General features: G+C 35.4%; 3 protein-coding genes across 3 annotated transcripts; 2 read left to right on the top strand and 1 right to left on the bottom strand.

Moving 5' to 3' along the window:
• The first annotated feature begins 5,860 nt into the window (after positions 1-5,860).
• LOC112166628 lies at positions 5,861-8,213 on the top strand. Its single transcript, XM_024303502.2, has 2 exons — positions 5,861-6,018; positions 7,040-8,213. Exons 1-2 carry the CDS (start codon positions 5,980-5,982, stop codon positions 7,976-7,978), a joined length of 978 nt encoding a protein of 325 aa, XP_024159270.1. The 5' UTR covers positions 5,861-5,979; the 3' UTR covers positions 7,979-8,213.
• Positions 8,214-8,531: 318 nt separating this feature from the next.
• Positions 8,532-9,122, top strand: LOC112163915 (RING-H2 finger protein ATL52). The gene has a single exon (XM_024300177.1). The coding sequence runs from the start codon at positions 8,532-8,534 to the stop codon at positions 9,120-9,122; it is 591 nt and encodes a 196-aa protein (XP_024155945.1).
• A 623-nt stretch (positions 9,123-9,745) lies between these two features.
• Positions 9,746-12,096, bottom strand: LOC112201896 (60S ribosomal protein L23a). The gene is made up of 4 exons (XM_024342820.2): positions 12,002-12,096; positions 11,821-11,879; positions 10,212-10,575; positions 9,746-10,078 (listed from the first exon to the last, which is right to left on the bottom strand). The coding sequence occupies exons 2-4, from the start codon at positions 11,834-11,836 to the stop codon at positions 9,994-9,996; spliced, it is 465 nt and encodes a 154-aa protein (XP_024198588.1). The 5' UTR covers positions 11,837-11,879; positions 12,002-12,096; the 3' UTR covers positions 9,746-9,993.
• Between the last annotated feature and the right edge of the window lie 2,852 nt (positions 12,097-14,948).

Genomic DNA, 14,948 nt, shown 5'->3' with positions numbered 1-14,948 from the left:
ACTAAAATGCCCCTGAAATGCGGCTACCGTCAATTAGAGTTGAGTCCTTCTTGATCGACATTTCAACATCGCACCCTTTAAATGAGGATGCTTCACATAGTTTGTGGATTTTGTTTTGATTTTCTTGGAGTGTGTTTCAAAGATTTGGGTTGAATTCTGTGATGCTACTTTTTTTTATGTATATTCAGAGTTGAAATGTAGTTAGACGTATATACACGTTGGTATGTAAAAATAAATAGTAATATTATTTTTATTCAACATTCTTTGAAGATGAACAAGAAGTAATCATTTGAGAGCTCATTCCCCACGAAAACAAAGATATCTGGATATATTGCTAGTTAGATAGGTAGGTTCAAGATTGATATTTCTTTCTTAATTGTGATCAAAATTCAATTAGGTCATTTAACTAGACACTTGGCTTAGATGTTACTTTAAGCTTCAATTTTTTTTTTTTTTTAATATGCCTTCTCTCAACATGTTAGTAAACTTCTCTATTCATTTGATGGACATTTCATACTTTTAGATTGTTACGAAGTATTGTTTCACTCAAATTTACTAACTTTAACAGGATTTATAACTAATCTCTTATTATTTGTTTTCATTCTTTTGCTTCATTCATGAATGTCGTGCTTCTTGCGGCGCGCGAACCCAGAACTCACCGGCCCTTTGCTCAACAACAACAACCCAAGAGAGAAGTGGCCGCCGCTCAAGAGAACACTTTCCTTCAACAATAGTTGAATTGGTATGAAAGATTAATTAAGTATATATGTAGCTTTTTATAGCTTATCATGCAAGGGGAATTCGATCTCGTCAATTGGCTAGATAATTAATAAGGTAATGAGGTTTAAGGGTTAGAGCCCTAATAAGTCCTAAGCACGTACATTTTAATGGGCAAATATAAAACTAAAGGGTCAACTAGTGAAGGTGCCTTAAACCATAAATCCAAGATTAAAGAATAAGTACACACATAGTATAATTAATCACTCATTTACACACGGATTAAGCAACTAGATACATTGCATCAATAAGAACTAAACATTATAAATTTAGCAGCTTTTGTCGTAAACCAAGTATTTTCAAATCTAGCAGCTTTGTCCTTTTCCTAGTTAAACCAGAAACCTCAAGATTAAGCACAAAACTAAGAGTTAAGTGGGAACACAAGGACATTACCCCACTGCCTGGTTGTATGGTACACTGTATACTGCTATATCTTAACAGATGGCATTAAGGAATAATTACAGGATTAATATTAGTTAAGTGGGTGACTAAGATGGAAGTTGCATGGGGTTTGTGTATTACAAGGGTGAGGTTACGGGGCTTGATATTATATTGTGAAAGAGTGCCGAAACCGCTTGTCGGGAATTGGAGATAGAAAATATTCTGGTCTTAGAAATGGAATTCCTGGGGAGATCATCCATGTGCATTCTGCATTTGTCTATGTCAGATAGATGTTTATCAGGTTGGTTTTTGTTCTTATGTTCAAGATAAATTGCATAAACAATCCAATGTGTTTCATTTCTTTACGTTTGTTTGTTAGAGTTTGGATATTCACCGAGTACCGTGTTGAAATGGAGAGATAATTATTTAAGTTTAGGGTTATTATTACAAATGGTACCCGAATTATACCTCAATCTTATCGATGGTACCTGAATTTCAATTTTGATCACAACCAGTACCCGAACTTTTCGATTTCATTTTAAATGGTACCTAGAGCCACCTCCGGTCACTATTCAGACTAAAAACGACATGGGAGGCGATCATAGTGATGATTTTTGATGATTTCGAGGGTTGTGATCATATATAGTGATGATTTTTTGGTAATAAACTTGCCTTGAACTTGTTTTTTTTATTTTTTGTTTTCTTAGATTTGATTTTTTTAACTGGAATAGTGACCGAATGTGGTCTTAAATACCATTTGTGATAATAACCCTTAAGCTTAATGTTCTAGAAGGGTATGCAAGCAATTAATATCCGTTGATTGAAGTAGTATAGTAATTACAACATGAAATTGCGCCTATAAACATGAATGATCAATGTCCACTGATACAAGCAGAGATTCACTAATCACTACAAAAGAAAAAAATGGTCATTTTCAATAAATATTTATCGTAATGTTTTTTGTCAGAAATATTATTATTACGATAAGACATATCATTTATTGATCGATCAACATCTAAGAGTAACTCCAACAGTTTCCCTATAATTTTTGTATTATAGAGAAACAAAAGTCAAACCTTTAGCCTATTTTTCTTCTCCAACTCCAACAGATTCCCTAGTTTACAGAAATCTATAAAATCTCCATATTCTTCTTTAAAATTTTAGAGTTTGCTGTAAATATAGGGAATTTGGTTTTCTATCTCCTCACTTTCCCTAAAATAAAGATAGTTATAGGGAATCTGTTGGAGCAAAAGAGCCTCATTTTTCCCTAAAGTAGAGAAAAATCAAAATATAGGGAATCTGTTGGAGTTGCTCTAACTATACTTACGAAATGATGTGATCTAGTGGATTTTGATTATGTTGGGCGCCTTAGATTTTGAAGGCTATGGAGCTTTAGGACCCTAAAATTGTATTATACACCATGAATTATATGGAATTATGGATCATGAAACATAGTCAACCGGGTACCACTCAACCATTATGTTGTTGATTTCAGTTTCCTCGGGCAGTTCACAAGGCAATCTAATATAGTACAAGCCTAGTAAGATAATCTAAGAAATTGGGTCCATCCCTTATTGTAAAATAATCATCTAACTAGATCCCAAGTTTTTAAAACAAGCATATGCATCTATTATTCCATCTGGGTTAATTAATTAATTGGAATAGCACAATTGATCTTTCAGTTTCAAGGGGAGTTTGTAATTTTTCAGGGGTACACATTTTATCTTTTGATTGACCGATAAACAATGTCTAGTACTATTAGGAGTGGCATTAGTACTTATTTTGTAAGTAAAAAGTCTTGAGTTCTACTGGATAAATTTGTTATACATTTTCACTTGTCAGTTATTTATTGGTGTTTTTAATCAAAAGAGATGAAACATTTTTTTCTATGAGAACACACTTTTTTTTATTACATCAACTACTTAGGACTACAACAATTAACTAGTCATCCGCGAACTCACAACCTCTCACTTGTAAAGGAAAGAGGTCGAACGGTACTGGGCGAAACAAATTTCTCTCTCATATAGTTATATTAACTGCCTATGTAAAAAAATTTATCTGTTTTTTTTCTTTCTTTTGTTGGGAAGAGAAAATGAAAAATAAAAAACCATTTTAGTGAAGCACAATGTCATACTGAGGTCAAGAAAAAATAATAATAACAATATGAAGCAACTTTGGGGCTTTTTGAATTTTTATATTAAATTTCTTAGAGTATCTTTAGCAATGCTATCCATTTTAGAGTTAAATTTTAGCCAAACTAGCTAAAAAGTCATTTTTGCTAGCCACTTTAGAAATACGTCTACATCAATGCTCTATATTTTAACTAGTTTTGAATTTATATTATTTTTTTAATAAAGATTAAATATTTTAAATGCATTTATAAATTACATGAAATAAGTCAAATAACTCAAAATGAATGTTTTAAATTATAGAGAGCTTCATCTCGCTCTCTATATTTAGGAGCGAGATAGCTAAAAGTTATAATGAATAGTCACTTAGGGGGGTGTATTGTATATGGAATTAGTGGAACTTTTAAAGAAATCTATGGAATTTAAAAGTCTGGGTGTATTCAATATAGACTTTTAACAGTCCATGAAAGTTTTGAGGTATTCAATTAGGATTTTTAAAGACTTCATGAATTCCACCAAAATCTAGGCGTATTCTATTAGGACTTTTAAAAATGAATAAAAGTACAGAGGTATTCAAAATATTATTCATACTTATGGAATTAGAAAATTATGGATAATCATGGACTTTGTAGTGTTAACTATACATACCAAACTCCAATAATTTTCCAGCCTCCAGACCAAAGATTTCAAAAAATCTATCAAAGTTTCCTCTTCAACAAAAAAAAATCTATCAAAGTTCTTCTCTCTACGCACGAAGAAGTTTGTCCTTCATCATCTCTCTTTCTTAATTTTTTGTCTTTTCTCTAATTTTTTATGTTATCAACTTTTTTTGATACCCAACATGTTCATTGTAGTTGTTGAATGTGATTTTTTTTTTTTTCAATTGTGATACTTCGAACCCTAATGGTAATAAAAATTATTTATGAAACCCTAAAACTCAAATATTGTGGTCTAACCCTAAGACCTTGAACCATACTAAATTTTATCTTATTAATTAATTATTCTCATTAATTTGAGTTTATATTATGGTTCAAAAAAAGGTTGAACAATTGAATTTCAATTGATAGATTATAGATCAAAACATTGACCAATATTGCTACAATATATGTTAATCGGCGAAAACAAAATTGATGAGAATAATTAACCATAAACATCAAGTAATCTATATTGTATATTTATGTTGTTACTAAACAGACTAACAATCATTATTTGAGTAAATTTCTATTAGAAGATACTGGAGCATTGAAGAGACAACAAATTATTATTTTGTTTTGTGTTTTGGCAGCATTTGTTTTTTTTTTTTTGTGTTTTGTTTTTTATTTTTTTATATATTTTGTTCATCCTAGGAAATCTGTAGAAGTCATTCATAATAAAGTATATAGATTTTCATGAATCAATAAAAATATGTTGCTAAAATCAATGGTTTTAAGAAATCCATAACAGTCTATCAACTTTTTAAAGAGTCGGTGGACTTTTCAAAAAGTCTGTCATTTAAAAAAAGTCTGCACAAATCCAAATACAATACACCCCCCTTAGAGCATCTTTAGCAGACTCTTTATTATGGCTCCTTAGCTATTTTAGAGAGCATGTTTAGTTTTTTATCTATTTTAGTAGCTGCACCAGACTCCTAAGTGACTCTCTATTATAACTTTTAGCTATCTCGCTCCTAAATATAGAGAGCAAGATAAGGCTCTCTATAATTTAAAACATTCATTTCAAGTTATTTTATGTCGTTTATAAATGCATTTAAACCATTTAATCTTTATTTAAAAAATAAAATAAATTCAAAACTAGAGAGCATTGATGCAGACATATTTCTAAAGTGGCTAGTTAAAATGACTTTTTAGCTATTTTGGCTAAAATTTAACTAAAAATGACTAACATTGCTAAAGATGCTCTTAGGAGTCTGGTGCAGCTGCTAAAATATATAAAAAGCTAAACATACTCTCAAACATAGCTAATGAGATAAAATAGTGAGTCTGCTAAAGATACTCTTAGGGTTATTCAAAAAAAATATATATATGCTCTTAGGATAAAATAAGATTTGATAAAATTAGATATTTCAACCCTTCAAAAAAAAAAAAAAAAGATATTCAAAAACAAAAAGAAAAATGGAAAAGCAAAAATGAGCACCAAAGCTATCCTAAAATAAATTCTAAATATCCATGAGCCGCAAGAGGAAAATTTTTATTTTGAAAACTTGTGCTTTTATGGAAAGTCCCCACGTACATAATTCATAGAAGAGGAATTTAAGGCAATCCTTCAAAAACTTTGATTACTTATTAAGAATTAAATCTGTTTATGATTTTCTTACAGAAAATGTGAATTCTTTTCATTTGGGTAAAGAGACAAAAGTCCTGGAAAAAGGGGGAAAATATTGAATGAGGTTCAATATTACTGTGAGAGAGAAAGAGACTAGAAAATGGATTCTACTAGTTTTTTTTTAAAGCTAATATCAATTCATAATGAAGGGTTTTAAGCATTCCTTACTAATTTTCTTGGAGGTGGACTGGGCTTTCTTGGATGCTTGTGACAAAGCCATCTCTTTATCTTGTCTTATATGCCTCATTGTTCTTCTATAAATGAGTCACATTCCACCCTACTTTAACTCCTAATTCTCTCATTTTCTTTTCCATCTCTTCAATTTTGCCTTTTCCATCTTTATCACCAAAGAGGGTGATACCCACATATCATGGAGGACATGGGTTCTATATGGACTACCTATCAAGAGGTGGGTTACTACTCATTTCTTGTTCTAAGTGGCATTTCTCTTCATTTTTGTTTATTGCTTGTTTTGCAGTTTAATCAAAGCTTGTATTAATCTACTTCAATTCTGTGTTTTTATGATGGTATGATCGGTATCTACTGTAATATGTCACATTCAATTCAGCCTTCTCCTTGGGTTTCCTTCATTACTGTTTCAGTTCGTATTTCAGTTACGTAAATTTGAATTGAAGTGCTTGTTACTGATGGATCTTCTTCCATATCTGCTAAATCCCTCACCATTAAATTTGTGTCTTACTCTTCACAATCTTCAATAAAGAATGAACAAGCCATTTTTCTGGGGGGAAAATGATGGCTAGTTTTGAAATGATCAGTTTCCCCCATTTTTTTCTTCCTAAAATTTTGTTAATTATGACTAATGATTTTTTGAGAATTTCCCAGGCATACTAAGCATTTTCAAGTCATGAACACCCTACTGTTTTGTGAATTAAAATTTTGATTGACAGAAGTAGTTTAGGCCCATTATTTAGCATTAAATTTTTTTATATAATTCTGGAAACTTGTGCAATTCTTTGTTTTATATGTACTGAACAGAATCTATCTGATTGGTCTTGAATCTTTTTGTAACAATGTGTCGGTTTTGAACTATTGATTGAAGCCTTAGATATTTCATTTGCATTCATAAGTTTTTAGGTCCAGTGTCAATTTCTGTTATAGGTGCAGATTTTAATGGTGACTTTTTCTAGTTTTGGCCAATTAATGGTGACTCTGCATGGGTCCTTTTTGGATTTTCACTGTTCTTTCCACTGTGAATCCTTGCTTTAATTTCTACACGGATTTTATTCATTTTGGAACTTCTCTTGTGCTTTAAAATTTTTGTTTTCTAGTTAGAAAGGCGTGGGCTTGATGTTTGTTTTATTTGTTCTACAATCTTATTCATGATGATTCTACAGGAATTTTATGTTTCTTCCAATTTTATTAGAAGCCCTTTGTCTGAAACTGACCAATTACCTGTTCTGAATCCACAGAGCACTGATGATTTGAACAAGAAGCTTCTTTACACTACCCTTGAGCTTGAAACAATGAAGAATTTAGCAACAGAGAGTCAAGAGAATGTGAAGAATCTACTCAATCTACTAAAGGTTGCATACAAAGAAAGAGATGAAGCCAGAGACCAGCTGCACAAGTTCTTCAACAAGATCACTGCTTCTACTCCAATTGACTTACCCAATGTGCAGTTTAATCAAGTAGTCCAGCCCGAAAGTCCGACTTTGATGCCCACAAAAGCAAACTCAAGCATTACTGAATCCAACAGCCTCTCTGAAACTTACAATCCCCAATCACATATCTCTTCTCCTGTTGATTCATTGTTTGATGCAGTCTCTTCCCCTGAGTTTTCCAATATCAACATGGCTGATTCTAGCAACAACATGGGTTTTGTGAAGCAGCCTTTGGTGAAAGAATTTAATGGAAGTACTATTATACCTACTGGTGTAGTAGTCTCTTCTGGTTCAAGTATCAAAGCTGATCCTGCTAATGAAATAATTGACAATTTTGTTAGGGGTAGGCCTTTGCCTCAGAAAGGGATGTTATTGCAAGCTGTGATGGATGCTGGTCCATTGCTTCAGACACTTCTCGTTGCAGGTCCTATGCCCCGGTGGCGAAATCCCCCTCCTTTGCAGCCCTTCAAAATCCCACCAGTTTCAATCAAAGGTTGTGAAGCTGCTGTGAGTTTTAACAACCAGAAACCAGTGGCAAGTCCTACCTATGTGGTTCATAAGACACAGAACGCAACATCTTATCCTGAGATGACTCGAGGCTTTTCTCAAACATGTTCAGCTGCCATGTTGAATTTCAACAATGTCAATCCTAATGCTGTTTCATACCTAAACAATTCAAGAATGCCGAGTTCAATTTCCAGTTTTGATCACCAAATCCCAATTGCCAAGCGGCATAGGCTTCAATGAGGTTTAGCCAGAAGTTTGCTTCTTTTTGTGTAAAAATCAAGTTTGAGGGGTTGGTGGTGTAAATGGGGGATACATTTGTTTTGGATTTGAACTTTAGATATATGACATAGCTCTTTAGCTTCAGTTTACCCTTATTTTTTGTACATCAAGATGCTTCAGTTTCTGTTTGCTAGGTCTTTTGCTTAGAGGAAATAAAAGCAAAGACCAATTATATCATTTAATGTCATTTCTCTTTCGAAGTTATATACCCTATCGAATCCAACTTTGGTATTATCTACCACAGAAATATGTAGGATCTGATGCCAGTGTGCATCATTGATATCATCCAAGGCAGAAGACTTGCATGTTAAAATTTATGTTTTCTTTGATATAATCGTTCTCCACATCATGTTTATACTTGTTTCATTCCTACAGATTCCTCTCCGACAGTTCTATTTCGAGAATGAGCCTCTGCAATATATAGAGCAATGCAATCTTATGCAAAGTCTTCTTGGAAATTTTTCAATAGTTCATATCTATTTACAAGACTTGTAGCATCCCTTCAACCCCTCCAATGACATCCCCAGGTTCTCGTTCTCCGGATCCGTGGCTCATTGCTTCTGTTGCTATCCTCTGCACTTTTACTGTCATCTTCAGTTATTGCAAGATACTGAAACGGTGCAATACAAGATCCAATCCAAACCACAGACGTACCCTTCTGAACGAGACCAACGCAGATGATCCATCTCTGCAGTTTCAAAGCCCAGGACTAGATTTCGCAATCATCCGGTCTCTACCCATAACTCAGTTTAAGAAGAGAAGTGTAGCAGAAGATGCAGAAGAGCACCAAAGCAACACAGACTGTCCAGTATGCTTGGGTGAATTTGAAGAAGGGGAATGGCTAAGACATCTACCCAAATGCAATCATGCATTCCACATATCTTGCATCGACACTTGGTTTGTGGCTCACTCAAATTGCCCCTTATGCAGATCAGAAGTCTATGATTTTATCCAGGACTGTCCTATTCCTATGCACACTCTGTTAGAGACACTGAGGGGAAGTGTAATTGAAGAAAGAGCGTTACACTTCCACATGCTGCGCTCTGCGGTCTTGGAGAACTCACCATTTGGACGTGAAGCAAGATTCAGCGACGGCAACGTGTAGATATTTAGTATGTGATGTTGTCAAAACAATAAAATTTGTTGATATTCAAATAAAATTCTATTTAACAACATAACATTTCAAATTATCTGATTTCATTTTTCGACCAAAGAGATGAGAATAAGATAAATTAAAACCTATAATTGTGTATCTACTCTTTGCCCATTTAGCGATTAACCATTTGCTAGCTGTACATCGCCCTTGTACCGATTGTGGGTAAGCGGTAACTAGAGTAAGTTATAAGGAAATACTGAATTTGACCGAGGGTAAATCTTCTTGACCGTTGATACTTTTTTATTGTTCTCTTGTTTATGAAATATTCAAATTAGCGTGATCAACGGAGCCCAAGGTCTTACTGCTAGGAGGATTTGGCGGGTTCGGAATCCACCTAAATGAGTACATTGACTACATTCAACTTCATCCTAAATCAAATGATTGCATAACTTGAGACCAGCAAATAGTGAATTTGACATTGTCAAGTCTAGTGTTGGTGTCTCTCCCAATTCCTGAGCATCTCTAAAGAAATCAGTTCCAAGATTTTTTAAAAAAAGATTTGATTGTCTTAGCATTAAGTCATGGGGAAATGAATAGATTGCCATCACCTCATTTAGCAGCAAAGCAAAAAATTCCGAAGCTCAATCTCATACAACAGTATAGATTTGACATGATGCGACCAAACGAGGCCAAATCAATTCATCACTTAAAGATCAGCACAAAAGATTTGATGGAACCAAACCAAACAAAAAAGCTTTGTCCAATCCAGTATCAGTTCACAATTACACCAAGTCTACTAACAGTAACAAAATCGATTACAACTTCAAAACTAAATCTTCAGGAGCTCATGGACTAACAAGATCTGTTACTCCACACTACCTTAGATGATACCAATTTTGTTTGCCACATCCAGTGCATCAAAATCTGGGGTCAACCTAACATAAGCCTTTTTAGTACCATCAGGCCTGGATCAAAACATTAAAATTCAGAGTATCAGATCCAAAGAAAACAAAACTGACAAGAGAATGCATCACAGCTTCAGAAGCAAGTCAGTGACGAACCATACACAGGATTGCAAAACTTAACTCTGCCACTCACCTGATCAAGGTATTCACTTTCTTGGTCTGAATGTCATACATTTTCTTGACTGCATCCTTTATTTTCTTCTTGTCAGCACGTATGTCAACAATAAATACCAAAGTGTTGTTATCTTCAATCTTTTTCATTGCAGATTCAGTCGTAAGAGGATACTTCAAAATTTGATAATGATCAAGCTTGTTCCTTGGTGGAGCACTAATACGAGGGTACTTAGGGTTCCTCTCCTTTTTCAATGTCTTAGGCCGATGAAACGTAACTGATGTTCGGATCTTCTTCCCTGTTCTCTTAACAGTAGGTCCGGACTTCAATGCTTTGGCAGCCTTCAAGGCTTGTGACTTTGGGTCACCCTTTTTGGAAACATCACCTGTAACAACATGCACTTGATAAGGAACAAAACAATTGATATTGATTGAAGATGGAAACCAAACTGAGTAGGAAGATAAGGAAAAGTAGCTAAATTGCGTGAAACTGAACCAGAGCCTATAAATAATATCCCTTGACAAGAGCCTTACCATCAAGCAGTGCATGCAAAAGAATTGCAAAGGCAAGCCTATGCAAAAAGAACTTGACCTGATAAACCCAAGAGTACAACAATTTTTGGCAAACTTGGGAGGTTTTTTCATCCAAACATAAAAGTTCAATTATCCTTAACCAATCTCTGGATGATAATTTTGGAAAATAAGGCCGGGTCTCTTCCAATTACTTCCAACATTCTATAATCCTTAACCTAGAATTAAAAGGCAGCCATAGGTAAAAGGACAAGTAATTCAAAATTCTCTTTAATATGCCTAGAGCAACCCTGCACATGAGAATTATATTAACCAACTAGGTGTAAATAGTCCCAATCACATAGTTTTATCTATATCAATAGTAGAAAATTTCACACGACTTCTAAGGCAGATCCATATAACGAACTATGACAAGTACACTTCTATCCAAACAGGCGACCCATGTAACCAAAAAAAAAATGAAATTAGAACAAAGCGAGTTCTTTCCAGTTCCTTCAAACACTCTTCTATCCTTAACCTATAATTAAAGGAAGGCCAAATAAAAGACACTAAGAAGCATGAATTCTGTCTGACACTCCTACAGAAACCCTGCACATGAGGATCTTTATATTTTCAATCAAGTTGAAGACAGCCTCACACAACCAACCATGCCAAGTATCACTTCTAACCAATTAGAGTAGACCAAACAAAAATAAAACTCTAAACCTTGTTAACAACTGACCTAAGCTTGGCCATGGAACCTATGCATGGTTTGGTAGGCACTAGGCACATTGTCATAAAATTAAAGCCCACACACTACAGCTGAATGAGCAGAGCACCAAAAGGAACTCCCAAAATTTTTTTTTTTTAAATCTGATCCATTTGACAACTCCCTTAACTCAGAGAATTCAGCATATGATGATAGTTCCCTCAGCAAAAACAAACTTTGTGAAATATATTTAGCTCATTTTGAGTTCCTTTTTCACTCCGTAACACCAAAAAAAAAAATCATATAGAGCACGGCTACAATTTCAAGTTTTCGTCCATTGAAATTGGTTAATAACGTAAATACAAAGCAGGGAAGCAAACACAAAATCGAAGCAAAGACGGAAAAGTAGTACCTTTAGCTGGAGCCATTGGATGCCGAACAGGACGAGCTCCTTATAATCAATCGGAAACCCTAAAAGGACATATATATATATATATATATATATATATATATATAGAATACGTCAGTTCAATAATTTTGCAGTGAAATTGAGAAACTTAGAGTGCGTTAATAAGAGAGAAGAGAGAGAATACCAGCCGGCGGTGAAGAGGAGGAACCAGTAGGGTTTGGAACGGAGGAGAAGGAAGTAGTGAGTTATATACGGTTCGGGAAATTACCCAAATGTCCAGTTCGCGGACTTTTTTGAAATGGACTGGGCTGAGTAGCCGGAGATATATGAATGGCGCTAGAGCCTAGGACCAAACCCAATAGGTTGAAGATCATCTGTGGTTTTTTTTGTCAAATTAACTTTGGGACTGTTTCTCAAATTTGGCAAAAAAGGTTTGGGGGTTGAAATTATTGCAAACTACACATCCTTTCACTTTTTTAATAATATTTCAACTCAACATTTTTTGCACTTCCTAAAATACCCTCAAAATCAGATTTTTCTTTTTTTTCCTTTTTGGGTCATCTCTCTCTCTCTCCCTTCTCCAAAACCACGACAAAACTCTTACTCGTTTTTTTGGGCTAATGAACCATCTTTTCGATCAAACCCTTATTCCTCTCTCTCTCTCTCTCTCTCTCTCTCTCTCTCTCTCTCATCAACTCAATTCAAAATGCCAAATGTTATTAAATAAATGTGATGATGTAGGACCATCTATTGGGCGCGGGACTTGGAAGCATACTCACTGGAATCCGACGAAGCATCTACAACTCCATTTCTGAGGGACGTTTTGCGATCTTGATAATATAGGTTGATTTTGATTTGGGTGGGTTGTTAATAATTTGGAGTGGACTTTTGAATAGGTGGGATTCTGCGTTGACTATGGGGGACTTTGATGGGCATTCGAAACAGGTTTTGAGTTGTTGTTTTAAGCCAACAAGACCCTTTCGCATTGTCACATGCGGTGAGGATTTCCTGGTCAATTTCTATGAAGGGCCTCCTTTCAAATTCAAGCAGTCTCACAGGTTTTTTTCTTTGATCATTGTGATGATTTTGATCCCTTAATTGACCACATTATATGTATGTATCTGTTACTGAGCTCATTCGGAAGTGTTATATTTTTGTTTGTGGTTTTTGGATGTCAGGATCACTCGAATTTTGTGAACTATGTAAGGTACTCTCCAGATGGGAGTAAGTTTATCACTGTAAGCTCAGATAAGAAGGGTCTTATTTTTTATGGGAAGACTATGGAGAAGATCAGAGAGCTTTCATCGGAAGATGGCCACAAAGGCAGCATTTATGCTCTTAGCTGGAGTCCTTATGGCAAACAAGTAACATTTGATTGGTTTCTTCTGGCAATAGATTTTGTTCTTTTGCATTACTGGTTGTGTTACGAAATGTGTTCACGCTTGCTTCGTGTTGAATTATGCTGATTAGTTCTTATTTGAATGATAGATTTTAGGGCTGAGATTTTTGAACCGAAAACCCGAGGAACTGACCCGAAATGGTCGGTTCAGTGCGGTTCCAATCGGTTCTTAATCTGAGGCTTTCAGTTCCATACAGAAACCGACCCGAGGAAGAGGGTATCGGTTCGGTCCCAGTGTTTGGTGTTTGTTATCTCTTAGAACCGAATATCTCCATTAATCGACACGTTGCCTAAATCGACTAAAGCCCTAAAGTGTGACGTCCCGAACCCGAATTTACCAGTTTACAAGTCTTTCGATGGGTAAACGACATTTACATTTACTTTTTGGCTCTGTTTCGACATTTTAGGGGGCCCTAAAAGTTGACTTTTTGTTCGGGTCAAAATTTGGGAAAATGTTCTTCATGGAAGTCGTAGAGGATGTTAAACTGAGCGCGTGCATATGTGGTACGTAAAAATCGGAGTTCGTATGTGAAAGTTACAAGCGAAATAGTAAAGTTACTGTTCATTGGTAGAAAGTATAAATTTGAATTTTTACTGTTGGGGGCCGGTAACTTTCTTTTCCTCTCTCTCTCCTCCTCCCCGCGTTTTCCTCTCTTCTTCGGCGATCTGCAGCTCCGGCCTTCTCTTCTTTTCCGGCCACCTGGTGGTGCAAGCTTGGTGTCAGTAGACTCGTCTCCTCCTCCTGGACGCGCCTGCGGTGATGAATCGTCGAGTTTTGGCTGGAAAACGGCGAACCAAGGCCGAGGAGTTTACTGTAGCAGTTTGGGATTTCCGTCGATTTCCGGCGATTCCGGCCATCTCCGGCCACCAAACCGACGTCGAAGGTTCGGTTTTTGCCAAGGATCATGTTGCCCCTAGCCTTGAGCAACGATTTGCAGTGTAGAGGAAGAATCGACGATTGGAAGATTACGGTCACTATTCACAGTTTGAGTTCAAGTTTCTCCTTAATTGTTGAGGTACTTCCGCTCATTTTCTAACTTGGTTACAGTTGAAAGAATTATTGGGTCCGTTGAGTAGGTGCTGCTGCCAAAGTTTGGTGGCCATCGGAGCTGGTGGCGGTGGCGGCGGTGCCGCCACTGTGGGCGGCGGTAGCGGTGGCTAGGGTAGCTTTTTAATTTCAATTTCTGGCTAGTTAAATTCTATAATTATCATAGAGCTTGTATGTGAAGTTTGGTGAATTTTGGAGAAGCTTGGAATTAATTATGAATTTTTGAAGTTTAGGGTTTCAATTATCGAATTACGAGAATCCGACTGTCGGATATCTCTCGGTTCTGCCTTGGAACCTTTAAATTAACGAATTGGTATTAGTGGTATAATTTGGGTTGCATCCAAGGAGAAGTGGAGATGTAATTATGAGGAATTGATTTTAGGAATCGTATTAATTTGTCGAATAACTATTCACGGAATATAATTGTGTACAGGGCGATGTACCGAGCTATTGCTCGATGAAGGAACTCGTATGCATGGTCGCCTAAATAGTACTGTGAGTGGACATTTATTTTAAATTAATTGTGCATGCAGTATATTAGCATTTTCCGATTGAGATTTAATTTATAATTTGAATTATTGAGTTTTATGGTTTTATGAGATTTAGTTTATCGAGATTTATTTATGGATTACGAGATTAGTATTGAAATTCCTTCCCGAGGGCTTTTAGTAGATTTTTGAGATA

This window comes from Rosa chinensis, chromosome 5 (assembly GCF_002994745.2).
Source record: "Rosa chinensis cultivar Old Blush chromosome 5, RchiOBHm-V2, whole genome shotgun sequence".
Taxonomy (NCBI): Eukaryota; Viridiplantae; Streptophyta; class Magnoliopsida; order Rosales; family Rosaceae; genus Rosa; species Rosa chinensis.
This window is presented reverse-complemented; position numbering and strand designations above follow the sequence as displayed.